Source organism: Talaromyces rugulosus, chromosome III (genome assembly GCF_013368755.1).
Source record: "Talaromyces rugulosus chromosome III, complete sequence".
Classification (NCBI taxonomy): Eukaryota; Fungi; Ascomycota; class Eurotiomycetes; order Eurotiales; family Trichocomaceae; genus Talaromyces; species Talaromyces rugulosus.
In genome coordinates this window covers 3,536,599-3,555,499 of record NC_049563.1, presented here as the reverse complement: position 1 = coordinate 3,555,499, position 18,901 = coordinate 3,536,599, and the positions used below count along the sequence as shown (strand labels likewise).

At 35.7% G+C, this 18,901-nt stretch overlaps 2 protein-coding genes across 2 annotated transcripts; both read right to left on the bottom strand.

Moving 5' to 3' along the window:
• Nucleotides 1–14,789: 14,789 nt before the first annotated feature.
• On the bottom strand, nucleotides 14,790–16,226 carry TRUGW13939_06099 (uncharacterized protein; the record flags this gene model as incomplete). Its single annotated transcript, XM_035489256.1, has 1 exon — nucleotides 14,790–16,226. The coding sequence occupies one exon, from the start codon at nucleotides 16,224–16,226 to the stop codon at nucleotides 14,790–14,792; it is 1,437 nt and encodes a 478-aa protein (XP_035345149.1).
• Nucleotides 16,227–17,182: 956 nt separating this feature from the next.
• TRUGW13939_06098 (uncharacterized protein) lies at nucleotides 17,183–18,631 on the bottom strand (the record flags this gene model as incomplete). Its single annotated transcript, XM_035489255.1, has 1 exon — nucleotides 17,183–18,631. The coding sequence occupies one exon, from the start codon at nucleotides 18,629–18,631 to the stop codon at nucleotides 17,183–17,185; it is 1,449 nt and encodes a 482-aa protein (XP_035345148.1).
• Between the last annotated feature and the right edge of the window lie 270 nt (nucleotides 18,632–18,901).

Genomic DNA, 18,901 nt, shown 5'->3' with positions numbered 1-18,901 from the left:
ATTTATGTAACTGTTAGGATACTAGTCTTTAAAAAAGGGGATTGTCAGAAGATTTAATTAACTATAGCTAATTAATAGGCCTACAGACGCTACTTATCTAAGCAAGGCTATCGCGGGTACTTACACAGATAGTTATAGAAAGATTAATATAATAGAGTCACGTGATCATGCAGACAATATAACTAATAAAGCTGTTGTTAAGCCAAGGATATGTTGGATATGTTTTAATAAATATAACCAACAGAGCAACTACTATAAAGATAGATATATTTGCTATATTCAGGATTTACTATATAAAGATACTTATTTACCAATATGTATTTAGTTTGATTGTGTTTTATTCTTATACTAAATTGGATTTATACTTTATCTAGCTTATCAACAAGTTACTCTTAAATATCCTCTTGTTTATAAGAGATATTCTCCTTCTGACCCTAGTTACCTACGTCTCTATCTCATTCGGCAGAATACTACCAACGAACACCCATTCTGGTAAAGAACGGTTGATACGTTTTGACATTCTTATTAGAGTGTATGTGTCTTCTAATTTAATTTCTTTTTTAACTAGATTTAGTTTTAAAGTGCTATAGTAGACTACTGGAATTATATATATCTTAATTTTATACCACTATTAATCTATTTTTATTAAGATGACTATAGGATCAACCCAGTGGTAGACAGCTACTAATAAGTCTTTATAGATTGGTAATAGCAAGCCTATAGTGCTTTTTTAGTCTAATAGAGCTAAGATAGCTTCTGATTTAGTATAATTAATGTCTATTACCCTGATGAAGTTTAGGAAGCCTATTTAAGCTAAATAGTAATTAAGCTATAAAATGATATTGGCTTTAGACTTTTTAGGGGTAGTATGGCCATTTTTATATCTAAATATAAGTCTACAGTTTTCTTTGTTGTTTCTGTGAATAGGCTTTAGGATCCCTGGGTCTATTTAGACTTTTAAAGGCTGGTTCGGGAAGTAAGCCTGTTTTTTTATAATGATTTACTACTTCTAGGTATTATTAGCTACTATATTAGCCCATTAGAGGTCTGCTGTAGGCTTTACTTTAAAGAGTAGTTTTGATATTAGGGGTGAGGCTCTGTATAGCTCTATAGGCTTAGCGGCTTTATTTAGATTAGCTTAGAGGCTATAGGCGACCTCTATAAATGTTATTTCCTGGGATAGTAAAGGCTATTGTAGGCCCTAGTAATTACTTTCTAATGATAAAGGCTTTAAGGGGTGGTTTAGAGCGTTTAGAAAGGCCTGTTAAGCTTCTAGGATTAAGAAATGATGCTTTAAAGCACTTAATTAGCCTGTGAAATACTACTTTATAGCCTCTATTAAAGAGATTATATAGGTCTTTATAGTGGCTATCTTTATATATAATATACTATTACTACTTATAAAGTAGTCTAATAAAGCCTATTCTATATCTTTATAAGCTGGGCTAAGTAGGGCTTTTATAAAGGCTTTATCAGCTTTATCAGAGTTATAATCCTGTCGTCTCTTTTCTAGAGCTTTAGAAGCTTTCTAGGAATATAGAGAAGAGAATAGTTCCTTAGATTTAATTTCTAGGTTAGGCGTAAAGCTCTTGCTTTGGGGGACTATTATACTGGTCTTAAGGGGCGTTGGTAGTACTGTCTCTACTGGGGTGCCTATATAGGCATCCTCGGGATTTACCGGGCCTAGCGCCTGCCCTCCTGGGTCTAGGGAGGCGTTGTCGATATTAGGGGGTCCTTAGGCCATAGTGAGGCCCTGGACACCGTCAAAAGGCATTGAATTTCAAAAGGTTGATTTTTGATTTTCCCGGCGGGTTATAGTTTATTATAAATATCTTAGTTATCTTTCTATAGTCTATAGCTTATTAATGGGGCATTGAGGCCCTGGATGAGGGAGAGCGAGAGGGGGAAGGATAGCGGGCAGGGGCGGCCCGCTATTGTAGGCAACGCCCAAACGTTAGTGGCCATAAGGAGGGGGTAGTGGTTGCCACCCACTATAAGCCCCCGAATCGTCCTGCGCATATAAGCGGCATGGGGTGAGGAAAGTGCAAGATACCTTGAAAGCCTGGATCCAATGGGGGTAGAGGCACCGGCTTATGGGGGGCAACCCCTATAAGCAGGCCTAATCCACACGAATCGCTGTCTGTCATAGCCTAGGGCTCGGTATAGACGTTAAATTTGATTAAATAATAATAATAATAATAATAGCTTATTAATATTTCTAAATATTTTATTAAGTTTCTATTTAAATATATTATAGTTTAAAAATAGTTCTTTAATAATAGTATTCTAATTATTTCTATTAGTAGTATATAACTTACTTAATATAGATTATATTTATTTAGTAGCTATATTAATAAAATATAATAATATAAAGATTATCTTTTTTTTATTATTATTATAGGCCACTATTCTTGCTTACTTTATAGATATATATAGAGTTGCTGGTCCTGCTGTTAATAGATTATTATTATTTACTATAATTAGCTTATATTAAAGAATAACTATATTTTTATCAATATCTTAATTATTAAGATATTTTATTATCAAAATATATCAATTATTCTTTACCAGAATAGATATTTATTAATAGTATTCTACTAAATAAGATAAAAATATCAGTAACTAGAATTGGATAAAAAAATATCTTTTATAAATAAAAAGATATTTAATAGTAACTTATTAATAGACTAGATAAAATATAGATTTAATTTAGTATAAAAATAAAACATAATTAAACTAAATATATATTAATAAATAAATATCTTTATATAGTAAATCCTAAATATAGTAAATATATCTATCTTTATAATAGTTACTTTATTATCTATATTTATTAAAATATATTCAATATATCCTTAGCTTAACAACAGCTCTATTGGCTATGTTATCTATATAATCATATGACTTTGTTGTATTGATCTTCTTATAACTACCTATGTAAGTACCTATGATAGCTTTGTTTAGATAAGTAGCGTCCGTAGGCCTATCGATTGGCTGTAGTTAATCAAATCTTCTGACAATATAGTATTTTTACTTCAAGCTCTATTCTTAGCAGGGGGTTGTTAAAAAATCTGTGTCTTTCTATTGCTATTTTAATAAATGCGCGATAAAGTCTTCCTTAAGTAGACTAGTCTATAGTTTTTAGTCTTCATTTATAGTTTTGATATTATTTGCTTCTTAAAAACACCAGACAATGTATTAAATTATTTTAATTATTCGTATTATAACATAACTTATTTTTTATTATTCTCTTATTGTATATAAAATAGGAGTCAGCTAACGTATTTCACAACCAACCCGGTCCACCCAAGCATGCCGGTCCACCCCCCCGGTAAAATCGACTTATATTGACCAAAGTGTCATTATTTATTATATTTACTATATAATTTCTATACTAAATTATTTGGATAGTATATATGAATATAACTAATCTATTTATAATTAGAATAGGTCTGTGGTGCTTGTCTGCGTGTCCCTAAAGCAACTTCTAGATTAGATAACTGTAAAGCTTTCTAGGCTGTTAATACTGCTATAGCGATTTCTTAGTCTTTGGAAACTGTTAAAATTTTAGGTTTATTGATAGGTTTACTTCTAGTTGTATGTTTTTATTTTTGATAATTGTTTACTGCTTATAGATTATAATTGTCAATCGGTTCAACAACTCGTCACCAAGATGTGAATCGGGGTGGGTATTCTGCTAACAGAAGGCAAGATGAGAACGTTGTGTAAGGCAATCCTAGGATAAATAGAGTACTATCATAATAATAGGCTGCAAAGTATGTTGAAGAGTAATAGTAGTATGCTATTTGCTTAAAAGAATAAAATATAATAAGCTAGATATATAATAATAAATGAGTGTTCTTATATAGCTAATCCTAAACATAGCGAATATAGTCAATGCTCTATTAGCTATGTTATTGATATATCTAAACATAGTCTAGCTATGTTTGGCTATATTCTCTGTATAGTCATATGCTATAATATACTTTCACTGATATAATGTATGTGTACTGTTGAGATGCATCCGCACTGGGTGTACTTGTACGAGATAGGTGGTTCTACACTAAATGTATTTACACGGAAATGGTGCAGCCGTACTATTTAGAATATCTGTCTACTCGGTGTATCTTCACTAAACTAGTATATCTGTACTGTCCAGATCATGTGAGTTCCCATGTAGTCACTTCCGTCTTTGTTCTTATATTTAGCAAGTCTACTCTATAGGAGTTTCAGGCAGCTTGCTTATGTAAGTAGCGTCCGCTACTTATCGATTGGCTGAGCGTTCACGATTCTTATGACAATAATTTTCTTATATTAATATAGTTATAAAACTTATTGTTAAAGAGTAATTTTTTATTAACTAATCTAACGCGTGTTTTGTAGATGAATTTAGATTAATAAGATGGTATTTTATAAGCTAATCTATGGTATTTATTTGATGAATTAGATTTTTGATATTATTTAGTGTTTTTAGCAATTAATTTGTAGAGGAATAATCTGTATTTAGTAGGATGAATATTTGTAATTGAATGTTAAGCTTAGATAGTATATATTCTTGATTGAATAGATAAATCTTTATTGCTATAAAGCTGCTTTTTATATTTAGTAACTTAGTAATTAATTAATTAGGAGATAATTTAGGTAAATTATACTAGTTAAGAAGCTTATTAACTGATTTTAATATAATAAGTAGAGATAATATAATTCTATATATGTTTATATATTTAATAGCTATAATCTATTCTTAATTTCTAGACTATAGTAAATGAGGTTTCTTTTTATAATTAGAGCTATATATAATTTTTACTATAGATATAATATCTATAGAGAATCTAGTCTTATTAAAATTCTAAATATTTTTTAGTATAATTCTATACTTAGTAAAAGTATATTTAAGATTCTTAAAAAAGTTATTAATAATTATTAGATCTTTGTATAAAGCGTGTGTAAAGTGGGTGGTGTCTGAAAGACTTATATATGAGGGAGTTGGAACCTACTGGGCTCTGAGGGGGTTCCTACTAGGAGTCGAGGCAGTATATAAAGTAAATAGAGATGGGTTATATTAATATAGAATAAACCACTTAAGCCCCTTTATCCTGGGGAATAGGATCTTAAGCTTATAAGCCTGATCTAGATAAGATCCTACTTCCTAACAAGGTTATATTCACCAAGCATGAGAGGTAAATGCATCCTTTATAATATATCAATTCAACCCACGGAGGATATACAGGCCTTTGTAAGCCAGATCAGCATCCCCAAGCCTGGCACTTCACAATCCATCCCTCCTAGAAAAGATCGTCCTCGAGACCTTATATCTGTAGGTTAGGAATAACCTTATGTCTAATACAGTGGTTGCTATGGCAGCCAGCTAATCAAAATAAAGAGCATCATAGTTTCCTAATTTAAAAAATAGTTTGGTATAGTAGTAGATAGGTCCATCTACATATATATTAACATATAGAAACTCTAAAAATAAATATAGAATATTTTTTATCCATATACAGCAACACCTTAGTATATGCCCCTTATTGATTCCCCTATCAATTAATTTCGAGTTATAAGCTATCACAGACATTTTACTAATCTAAAATCATGATATTTCTTAGAATCAAGCTTTTTTCTTTGTCCTGTTCTGCTTCTATCTCTACTAACAATAGCCTTCTATGCCTCCAAGCCTATTCATCTCCCAGTTCAGATACATGTTGACCTATCCTGACGTTATTACAGAAAATCCCAACCTATCATAAGCCCTCAGACTCTACTCATCATAGCCGCGATACTCGCCGCCCTACTCTAATAAGTACTTCCTTAAAAAACTCCTAGTTAGCTTCAAGTCAGTTCCTAATAGAATAACATAGTACTTTAATATCCCAAGTTACTACAGTTATCTCTAAAACTTCTTATAATAGACATCCAGCAGTTATTAGATCATTAACTAATAGATTTAAATAATAAAAGAATATTTTTACTCTCTTTACTGTTACTACCAAGGAGCTTAACACACTCCTCACTATTATAAGTAGTTCAATATAGGCTTTCTCAAATCAACCTTAGTTTTCCCCTCTTAGTAGACTCCGTCTTGGAGTCTAGATAGATAGTATATATAATAGATACTAATAGATATATCCAATTTTTAAGAAGATTTGGACTTATCATCCCTTAAGCCTAATACTAACATAACTGATCACCTTGAGTCTAGCCCTGCCAAGAATGCCACTTCAACTCCCTTAGCTAAAAACATGGTAGAGAATGTTAATAAGACTCCTTGTCATACACAGACTACCTTTAAGATGCCTGTGCCAGTAGCTTCTGCTTTAGATATCCTTAATATCCTTCTATCTAACAACCAGCCAGACTTTTCAGAATACTATAACCCTTAATCTAGGGCTCCTTTATGTATACTTAAAGCATGTGGTCTATATTAGTTGACTAGTTAGAAGTCAGCTTGATTAGCAAAGGTCCTTTCTACATACTTTGGTACTGTCCCTATAACGGATAAACACTTAGTACTTTAGCAGAGCCACCCCTATTTATATTGTATAAAACTGGTAGACTGCTACTAGAATTTCTACGTGCAACATCTACCAACGAAAAAGTATTATCGCTATTCCTATTTAGAAGTAAAATATAATTCTATACCAGACTTACAATTGGCCTCATTCTATATTATACAAACAATATTCCGCTTAGGCATATCTCTAGAAGCCATCCAGACAGCTGCCAATTAGATTCAGATTATCGAGGAGACACTCTATAGAGAACTATCCTCATCACCCTCCTAATCGCGGATTCGCTCGCTGGAGCCATCTAAATTAGACCAAGTCACAGCATTAAAAGCCTATCTTAACCAGATTAAAGGCACTATAGACCAGATTCTTCAAATCTTAAATCAGCAAGTAAGTGTAATCCTTTTTAATATTACTTTCAATAGGGCTTTTGCCTAGTCTAGTACTAATAGTAATAAAATAAATATTTTAGTATTATACCTGCTGCTGCCCCTACTACTCTTGCTTCCCCTGCTATCCACTGCCATAACAGTGTTTTGTAGAGTCCCCCTACATAAAGTAGTCCTTTAAGACAATAGTTTAATCTTAATAGTTAGTTTTCTTTTGTTTTTTAAATAATAAAATCTTTTTTCTTATTATATAATTTCCTTATAGAATCCTCGTTAAACCTAAAACCCAGTAGGAAAAACAAGAAAAATAATTCTAAAACACAACCAGCTCCCTCTCATAGCCAAGTAGTAATCCTTATTAGTAATACCAAAGAGTATAATAAAGGATAAAGAGATCATATTTATATACTAGGATAATTCTAAGTTAGCTCTGAATTAGAGCCTTTATAGCTTCTAGTCAGCTTTAGATAAAAAGCCCTAAAGTAATAAAGACTAAAAAACCTATTTTTAGAAAAAGAGTCTATCTTCTTTTTACTTTATAGGCTGCTAACTGGTAATATTCTTTAAAGAGTTCCTTTATATTGCCAAGGTCTTCTTTATCTAACTATTTATTCTTGTAAGAAGGATATCTAAGCTATTTTACCAAGTACTTGATTTATCCATGATAGATATAATGGTTGATGATGGCTTTAATTTCTTATTCTTCTTCGTTATCCACAATAATTGCCTGTGGTTCCTGTTCACTTTCTTCTCCTTTCTGTGGATAATATGGTTCTAATAAGGAGATATAGAAAATAGGGTAAATTCGACATCAATTTACTAATAACTAGAGCTGATAAGTTTACTTTCCTATTCTTTTAATAACCTCAAAGCTTCTTTCATATAGAAAGTCAAGCTTCTTGTTTAACCTAAAGGATTTAAGGTTTTTCATAGATAACAGCACCTAATCACCCACAGTGTACTCTTTTAGTTAATAATATTTATTATAATAAATAGCTTATACCTTAGTTGTTTCTTTAAAATAAAACTTCACCTACTCTTTAATTTCTTTTAATTTCTTAATACGCTTTTGCATTAATTAAACTATGGAAGGTTTAACATAATTATTAAAAGGAGGCTTTAGATCAAAACCAACTAGGCTTCTAAGTAGGGTTGTCCTAGTACTTACATGTTTCAAGTTATTATAAATAAACTAAGCTACTAATAAATGCTATACCCAGTTATTCTATTATTAATTTATATAGCAACACAGATAGTATTCTATAACCTGGTTTAATCTCTCTGTCTGGCTATCTGTTTATAGATAGAAAACAGTGCTTAATTATTACTTAATTCTGAACTAATACATTAGTTTAGACCAGAATCCGCTAGTGAAAAGCAATCCTTAGTCTATAATAATGCTATCTAGGTAGCTATAGATATTGAAAACTCTCTTAGTTATTATATCTGCAAGTTCTTCAGCATTAATACTCTTCTTATAAGGAATATAGATACCCAGCTTAGTAAAGCAGTCGATAATGATCAATATAGAGTTATAAACTTCTTTCTAAAGTCTATTTAGAAGCAGATCTGTAACAAAGTCTATAGACAAGCTTTTACTCAGTCCTAATGAGACCAGTAATAATTATAATTAACTATAAGGTTGATACCTTTGCATCTTTATAAGCTAACATATCTTATAAATATAAATATACTTGTCTATATCTTAGTCTATTCTAAACCAATAATACTTTTGACTTATTAAGTTAAAAGTTTTTATGATACTAAAATAACCTATATATAGATAGTCATAATATAACTTTATAAATTCACTCTGTAGAGCTATATCCTCTAGCATATATACCCTCTTATAATAATATAAAAGACTGTTTTTAGTACTCCAAGCCACCTTCAAATCCCCAACTTAGTTCCTAGTTACTTTCAAGTCGTTTCTAACTTGGTTCCTAGATATATTCCTAGTTATCTTCAAGTTATCTTCAACTTAATTCCTAGACAAATCCATTAATTTAGATTTAGAAATCCCATCTACTAGAACCATCTTCTACTAAAAAAAAATATCCCTTTTCTATAGCTTCCGTATTAGGTCTGCAGTTAACAGCATTAAAGAGCTAAAAATATCCTTAGCTTATATTACTTTAAGTATAAGTCTTCTCTAGTAATAACAGACTCTAGAAACCTAACCATCTATATATAAATCTATATTAAGGCTCTCCCCTCAGGATAAGCTTGCCCTACTAGGACTATCCTCTAGAGATATCAAGCTTACCAGCCTTATGCCAGACTCTAATATATTCAATTTCAATTTATATTATAAAATTAGTAATAATCCAACATCTTTTTCTCCCTCCCCGTCTTCAAAAAAGTCCGGGCGTTGAGATAGAGCATCTGAAGGATTCTTTACCTTAGACTTATATTCAATCTCAAAATTATAAGCCACTAAAAGCTGAGCCTATCTGGTCTGCTTTATATTCAACTTCTTCACAGTGAAGAAGTAAGTTAAATTATTATAGTCTATCTGCACCCTGATGGGGTACTTACTATTTTCAAGGTAATGACGCCATTTCTGAAAAATAAATATAATTACTTCCAATTCCTAGTTATATACTAGCTAATGATGTTCTATCTTGCTATACTTTTAGTTTAAAAAAGTAACTAGATGCCAGTATACTCAGTTTCTAGTTAGTTCCAAATCAGAGCTGACCTAGATCCTAATAGGATCTAAATTGGAGTCTAATTACAGAAGTATAGCTCTTTTTCCAACCTTTAAAGCATCTATAATAATCTTAATTCTTTTCTCTGGGTCAAAGTATCTTACTACCAAAGGACTTTTAAAAGTGTTACAAAGCTTTTTAAAAGCCTTCTTTACTTCTAAAGTCAGTTTGAACCCATAAATCCCTATTTTGGGATCTCTTTTAAACATCTCAGACAGTGGTGCTGTTATGGTTAAAAAACTTCTTATAAATTTTCTAAAGAACCTAGTAAAGCCTAGGAAAACTTAGATTTCCTTTACAGACTTTAGTTCAGGCCAGTTCTGAATAATTTCAGTTTGTTTGATATCCATTAAGGTTCTTTGCTCGTTAATAATATAGCTTAGGAATTTTACCCTCTGCTGATGGAAACTGCACTTTAAAGTTTTTATATATAGCTGGTGGTCTTTGAGCTTCTATAAAACCTGTTTAATATACTTCATATGTTCTTCTTCTGATTGTGAATAAATTAGGATATCATCAAGATAAATAATTATAAAATCATCAATAAGGCCTTTTAAGGCATCATGAATATAAGATTGAAAGATCATAGGGGTATTAGTCAACCTAAATAGCATGACTAAATACTTATAGTGCCTATACTGAGTTCAGAAAGCTATTTTCCACTCGTCTCCGTGCTTAATTCTTATCTAGTGATATATATCCCGGAGGTCAATCTTAATAAAGTATTTAGATCCTATCAATTAATCTAGCATCTCGTCTATCCTTAGTAAGGAATAACGGTTTTTAACTGTAATCTCATTAAGACCACAATAATCTACGTAGACGCGTAAAGAGCTGTCTGCTTTCTTTACAAATAAAATAGGTGCACTAGCTGGGCTTATTAATTTTTAGATCTAACCCTTCTGCTGTATCTCTTCTAGATATATACGCAGGTATTCTAATTCTTTCATTGAGTATGGGTAAAGGGGTCTATAAAGAGGGCTCTTTACATCTAATTGTAAAATAATTTTATGATTGATATTCTTAGGAGACAGGGTTGCCACTTTTTTTTCTAAGAATACATTGGTATACTCATTATAAGTGTCTAGAAGTTTTCCTTCTTCTAGTTTGACTGCTTCTATAGATAGAAAGAACATAATCACTATTCTTACTAGCAGTCTAAAACGTCAAGGCATCTTAATTTTAATCTTAATAAATAATTCTTTACTTTTTCAAAATTGCCACCTTTGCCCGCGCTAAGTAAAGATTATAGAATCTTTATCCCAAAGCTAGGTCTTTCCTAGAATAGCTTTAAATCCGGTCATATTAATTATATAGAACTGTAAAGAATAGTTCTTTTCTCTCCCCTTTATATCAATAACCATAGTGTCAAGATTAAGAATAGCGAAGCAAGTAGTGACCTACCTATTAATAAATTTAATAGATTATTCTAGGTTCTGAGTTAGCTCCTAGCCAGCTTCAAGTAAGAATCTATATAATATAAAATTCTTATTTACTCCAGTGTTGAGTATAATAATTACCTCAGATCTTACTTCAGGAAGATTCAATTTTATATAAATTAGTATAGCAAAGTTCTTTAAGTCTTCCTTTTTCCTTAAACTAGCAACCATAGACAGTCCTTATTAGATTTACTTTTTATTAGACTGTTTTTCAGTCTCTTTTTCCTTTTTTATATAGGTAGCATTTAGCTTTAAAGATAAAATTAGATTTCTTTTAGTGGTTTTAGTAGCTTTATACTTAATGATATAATAGCTAGTATAATTATAATGATAGCAGGTTACTGTTGACTTATCCTTATTCTTTAAAAAAGATTTCTACTTCTTCTAAGATTTCTCTTAATTATTATAATCTAATCTATATTTTTACTTTCAAATCAGCTTCAAATCAGAACCTTCTTGGTTCCAAGTCAGACCTTAGCCTCTGGAGTAATTATTATTCTTATTTTTAGCTTTTTTTTCTAATCTCTGCTTTTACTTCTCGATTTAATACAATCATTAAACAGTAGTAATTAGGTCTAGAAGCTTTACTGGGAACGTATCTATTCTCATAATATCTAAATAGATCTTTAGCAACAGCTTTACCAAGAAAATTTGATATTTAAAGAGGTCTTTAGCTAATAAAGACCTACTACTTCCTTTTTTCACTTTCTTATAAAGAATCGAGAATTTAGAATAAAAAGCCTTAAAGTCTTACTTATTTAACTATATTAAACTTAATAAAGCTATAGTACTGTTGATTTCTTAATTCTAAAAAGACTCAATCTAGTCCTTTAACCAGATTTAGAAATCATTAAAGATAAAAGATTATAAGTTAATCAAACTTTTCTTTTTTTTTTATTAGATGTGGTAATCTCTATTAAGCTAAATAACAGTATATTAGACCTTACTTGCTTTATCAAAGTAGAATTAAAGATAACTTGAGATGTTGTTTTCTATATTCTCAATCTATTCTTTGAATTCCTTAATAGATTTAGAAGCGAAGTGCTTAGGGTCTAGAACCTTGGTGTTATGATATTCACTAATAATCGCATGCGATAGTCTAGTAGTTCTAAGTCTTTATATAAAGGTCTGCAGTATATCCATAGTTATATTAATTTGTAGAACAGCTTGTAGAAGTAAATCTTTGAAAGTTATATCCTACACTAGTTTAGTACTGGTATAGTCCTAAGCCTCTTCCTTCTTATGTATAAATCCTGGGTTAGGAACTGAAACAGTTCCTGGTTTATCTAATATTAAAGAAGTTATGCCTTATATAGTTATTATTGTCTTGGAGTTAATTCAGATCCTCATAGAAGTAGTTTATAATATAAAATAGGTGATGTCTGAAAGACTTATATATAAGAGAGTTAGAACCTATTAGGCTCTGAGGGGGTTCCTACTAGGAGTTAAGGTAGTATATAAAGTAAATAGAGATGGATTATATTGATATAGAATAAACTGCTTGAGCCCTTTTATCCTAGGGGATGAGGTCTTAAGCTTATAAGCTTGATCTAGATAAGATCCTACTTTCTAACAGGGTTATGTTCACCGAGCATGAGGGGTAGATGCATCCTTTGTGATGTATCAACTCAACCCATAGAGGATATGCAGGCCTTTGTAAGCCGGATCGGCATCCCCGAGCCTGGCACTTCACAGCGTGTTTATAATTATATTTATGAATATAGTGAGTTTTAAGATCTTAATAATATTTTAAAAAGTTGTTTATCTAGTTCTTATTAATAATTAGTAGTAAAGTAATAGAATTATATTTTTTAAGTAAATAATTAGTTATTTGCTTTACTATAAATAGTTTAATAATGCAGCTATACTTATCTATAGATATAATCTATTTGTGAAGTGTAATTTCTTTGGTTTTTAATAATTTAATATTGTATATGTATTTATATATATAGTATAAATGATCTTACTACTAATCTTAAAGTATTAATCTTAGTATATTAAAAACACGCGCTATTTCGCGCTTACTAATAATTTGTCTATTTTTTAGTATATTTATAGTAAGCTGAATTCTTCTTTTATCGATTAGTGCTTTTTTCGAAGCTTTCTGAGGTATATTACTGTTGCTATGCGATTTTCAAGATTATGTTGGGTTGAAAGTGGGAGGAAATTGAGGGGGTGGACCGGCATGCTTGGGTGGACCGGGTTGGTTGTGAAATACGTTATAGGTTAGTAATAAGATAGAGCTTTATCGTAATTAGTAATAAGTTTGAGCTAGTTATTGCTATCGCTATTATAATATTTATAATGAATAGTAATTAAGTTCTAATATCTACGGTAGGACTCTTAACTGAGATGCTAGTGTTACTATGAGTATAGCGAAGAAATGTGGCTAGAAAGATTAGGAAGGACGAATACGTACGTTCCCAATAATAAAGGTCATAGTAACGGCCAAAAGCCTAGCTTTATAAAACATGTCAAGTTTTAGGACGGTGAACGATTCCAGCAAGTTCCTGCCAATGTGTCTGAGTAAGTATATCCTCACGGCCTCTACAGAAATTACACTGCCGGTCTTCGAGATGATTCTCTCGAAAATTCCTCACTGCTGCATCGTACCTTGCTCACTTCTGAGCACGCTTGTGCTCTAGGACAGCATTCCATGTTTCGAGGATAGTGCTTTTGCCGGTGCTGTTGACTGGCCAGTTAACGGCTCCGAAGGTAAATCCTTGTTCCATTGGTTTCACTATTACTGTGTCACTTGTAAATTTTTCTTGCTTGTGAAAAAGGCACCACACTTCATACAGAAGCGATGTTTCTCAATATCATGCTCTTCAAGTTGCTTTTTTGAATTATAGATGTCACAATTTGGAAAATAATGATGAGACTCGACTAGGTGGTCTTCAAGTTCTTTATTAGTCTCAAAATACTGTAACTTAGGGCCGTTTGAACAAATATGATGTGCGTTGGATTCTCGAACACCGATTAATTGGAGATGTGTAGGAGCTGAGTGATCGCAATCAAAGAGGGGGCCGAATTGTGGAGGCTGTAGAATGATCGCTACGACTTCGGCGACTATAGAGGGCCTGCAAGGTGCGTCATCAACAGCGTGTCTGGCCGAAATTACCAGGCACAACAAAGAATACGATGGATCGCCCTGTTAGCCATATCTCTCAACGGGGAATGAGTTGATGAATACAAAGCCGGGCTCTATATGCCTCGCTGGGCTCAGAGGATGGGCATCAAGAGCCATAGATAGGAGCTAGGAGCCACAGACAGACAGCCACAAGCACAAGGCGAGGTTGGCGCTCTCAATTCAACAAAAATATTAAAATATATTATTTTTTCTTCTGTTGTTATAGATGATAAAACTTCTTTTTAGAAACCTCTTATTTCTAAAAAGATTTTAGCAATTCCGTGCGAGGAAGCTTTTCCACCATCACTGCTTGTATAATTCTTAGTCAAGAAAAAATCTTTTACATTAGATCAGACAAAATATTCAACGTTAGAGCTTGGGGAAGAGAATGCGTCTAGTGCTCCTAAAGAGTTTCGCAATTTTTCAGCCCTCTGCCTTTCATACGCCATAACCTATTGTGTAGGAGTCCTTTTAACACTCGGTGGAATTTATGTACTCTACTACTACTACTACTACTACTACTACTACTACTACTACTACTACTACTACTATCGATTAACCAATTAGTCGATTGCTTTTATATTGGTGATTAGGTATTTGGGTATCCTAGACTATTATCCTTGCGAATCTAGTGGTGCATAGGCGGCTGATTGGTCAATAGCACGGATTCTTTCAAAAGAACACCCCTTCGATCCTGATTTCGAAACTGTGTCGGACTGCAAGATTCTTTCCTTCAACCATGGGACCCATACACCAGAAGTGGCACCAACAGTGGCTGAGTGATCTAACAGAGGTAGCAGAGTCATGTGGACCTCGTTTCCGACGGCACAGGATGTGTTATACGCAAGTTCGGCCGACTTCCAAGGAACAGCCATGTCGCCCTCGGACTGAACAATTAGCAACGGCGAAAATGCCTTGCGGCCGAGGCCAGCGCCGTAGGCATCCTGTAGCTTCTTGAGTTGGGAGAACCACTTCTCTTCTCCTCCATTCGGGGCGAAGAGCTCTTTCATGGTCAAGTCTCCGGTGAGAGAGGATGCACCAGAAAGGCAGAGGTTCAGCTTCTGGGCGAGGGCGTATCTCCTGGCAAAGGTATCAGAAAGGAAGCTAGTCACGTTGACAGCCGGGAAAGCGGTCTCCAGGGCCCAGGTGTGCAGAGTGAGATAGCCCAGAGCAGCTTGGGCCGGAGGGGGTCCGCTGTTTAGCGATGGACCGATGCCTGAGAGTCGGAGCTGGTCGTGGATGCGGCCGACAGGTGCAATGGCGACCGATCCGATGAAGTTGGTGTCGTTCTTAACCAACTCGTTCTCCGTCAGCGCGTATACGGATCCGCCGCCCTGGGAATGGCCGACAGCCCCCCAGCGCTCGGTCAGTATGTCCGGAAAGGCCGCCTGGGCTGCCCGGGCAGCAAAGTAGACGTCGTTGGAGTTGATTTGCGCCGCGATGTAGGGATGCCGCGTGTAGTTTGATCCAAGGCCGGCGTAATCGGTGGCGACGACGGCGAAGCCGGACAGAAGCAAGGGCGTCCAGCTGAAGTAGTCGTAGAAGTTTGGACTATGGCTTGGGGCACAATTTGGGTTGAAGCCGCTCGTGCCATGCGAAAGGGAGACGAGCGGGAACCTCGATTTCGATCCCGGGCAAGAATCGGATGCAGAGTCAGCTAACGCGAAAGGGAGGGCGATGAATCCAGTGGCTGGGACCTTGGTGTCGTTTAGACCGAGCGAGACGTACTGAATGGCATAGAGTGTGGTTCCTGCGGGGATCTCGTTCGTGAAGCTATAGGAGCTCAGGTTTCGGATGGGCTCCAGCTTCAATAGGTCTCCGGGGCGCGATTTGTGGAACTTCTTAGACGTCTGGTAGAAGGCCTCATTCCGAACCGGAGAAGGACTAAAGGTGGCATCATCGGCACGCACACCGTCAGCAAGGAACGACTGGCAAGAGGACTGGCAGGCGTAGGCTGATGCGACGGTTGGGTTGAATGGCAGGGTTGTAGTAGATTGGGCTAGGGCTCCTCCAGTCAAGGCAGTGAGCAAAACGAGCGGAACAAACAGCATGGTGGATACAGTCTAGGTGATAAGTATGTGATATTTTGTTGAGCTTCGGGGTCTTGGGGACTAATAATCGCAATATGAGGGTAAGATGGAATTAGGGAAGCATACTATTCTAATTTAAATGGGTAATTGGTCGAATTATATAGACAAATCCTCAGGAAGCCGATCAGGCCTCCCAACTATTTCAGAGGGATGGACATTTTACGCCGGAGGGTTTATGCGCATCTGATTGGGATAGCTCGTAGAAGCGCCGTTTTCCATACTCTCACGTTGCTTGGATTTTCACGAGCAGCTTGATCTATTATAATTCCTAAGAAATGAAAAGAGATCTTCAGGCAGAAAAGTTTATAGTCCATGCCCCCATCCACTTTGGGAAATAAGTGGGGTGATACTACCATAAGAGAGGTTTTCCGCCGGAGCATTTCGCATTATTCGATTGGCTCAGTTGATTTACTTTTTACTCTAGATAACGCTTTGATAAATTCTTCAATGCAACTCTTTCGGCAAAAAATCATATCGCGAGAGTAAAGTAGTATACTGCATTGATATACGGTCCGATTCTGGCATGGTTCTCGATTATCGCAACTTCGCAGTCCACATATCTCCTAGCATGTTAGCTACTAACCAAAAAGCCTTCGGCTGTTTGGTCAGTCCTTATTATCCAACAATATCTACCTCAACCGTCGTATAACTTCAGTCCTACAGGTGTAGGCTTACTTAATACCCTGCCTGTGATTGGCTCCATTTTTGGCTCATTTTATGGAGGGCTATTGAGCGATTGGCTTGTGGCTGACTAGCTCAAAGTATCAATGTACTGACTTTACCTCCATATATCATCAGCAATGTTATAATCGAAATTGCTCAATTTGCATGGATACTTTGGGAATTATATCCGAAAACTCATTCCATCGCTTCTCAAATTGTTGAAGGTTTCATATTGTACACGCACGCGTAATGCTTTATAGACTGGTAAACCCTACGGACGACTTTTGGTCTGAACTCAGCCACCATGTAGGCTGCCCTCGATCACGATCCTGCCAAATTCCTGTCAAATAAAATCTAGCCCACTTTCTGACTGCAGGGCCATAGGAGTCTATGTAGGTGTCAACCAGCTCCAACATTTTGACACGCATAGCGGGCTCCGTAACTTCCACTGCCGCAGCCAAAAAAGGCATAGACACACAATGAACCGGTCTATTATTGCATAGTCGATTGGCAAATTCCAACTCGTTGATAATGTCCTGAGACCAATGCTCAGCCTCCCGGTCGTTCTGGCCAAACGGGTTGCGCAGCCGGTGGATCAGCAATAGTGCCAGGAGCCGATATACACGAGCCTGAGCTAATATGCGCACCGCGTCCATTGGCTGGAATTCACCGAGGAAGTTGGATGGAACTGGGGGAATCCACTCTATGGCGGCAGTCTCAATTTTGTCCAGGCGCCGGGATATCTCGGCATTTTGAGACGGTAAATACCCTGCCAATTCATTACTGACAAGGCAAATGTCGTAGAATATTGGAAGCAAGGGGTAACTGAGGCCAATAAACCGGTCGACCATCGTAGGGAACGGCACAGTGACTTTGATAGTGGGCACTTGTCGAGTTGCGAGGCAGTCCATAGTCTCAAAAAACACGAGACAGTATAGCAATGACTGCATCTCGGCGTTGGATAAGGGTTCTGTCTCTATAATCGGTCTGATCAAGTTGAGGCAATACCGACAGATGCCAGATACATTGGCCCCAAGCGCCGAATATCCGAATGTCGCCAGACCAATGCCGAGATTCAAGCATATAATAGCATCTTCCCGATTGGTAACTGAGAGGTAACGCAGTTTAGTTACTGCTGCCGAGGCATGTCGGATACACAGGTCTCGTAAGGATGCAGCAGTTTCGTTCTCCCCTTCAAGGACCTGCAGAAGCGATCCGGCGCATGCAACATAAATATCTTTGAGAGTTGGGAAGGACGTCCTTAGCGAGTCCACCAGCCAACGCCGCTCTTCATTCTGGAAGCGAGGCGTTAGTACATAACCGTCGAGTTTGTCAACTTGACTGCTATCCAGCATGAAATGGATGAGCTTGTTTTCTATCGGTATCCAGTCATTCCCTAAAAAGGGAAAAGGCGAAATCGCGTGGTCGTAAGCACTGGTTGGTGGATTTGGCGTTAACGCTGTTGTCAAAGCCGGAACAGTATATTTCAAATGCTGGAATTTTCGCGGCCGACGACCAGCAGGCCGAATGGGGCGAGCAGTAGTGCATGTGAAGTCCAGTCTTCGACATCGCACACACGATTTGCTTGGAGTAGACCACTGACATCGCTCCTTGACCTGGTAACATCGGTCGCATGCTCGAGCTGGTTTGTTTGGCTGAGAATTACCGTCGCTCATGGGGGATAACATGTATTCTTCAGCCATTGTTATTATTCTGATTGATATTCCGATATACCGAGGACAGCTTTTCAGATTAACCTGGGGTTGATGATGATGTATTTCGGTCAAACCCACCAACTAATCCCGAATAATCCGTAGTAAAAAACACTAGCAACCAATAGGGTTACGATACCGCGAATAACATTGTCTACGACTCTACAATTGGTTATTAGGGTTTTCGCTAAACCTGCTCATCATAAAATATTCCTCATCTGCGCGATGATGCCGTCTGCTCTGGTTCTTCCGGAAAATCTG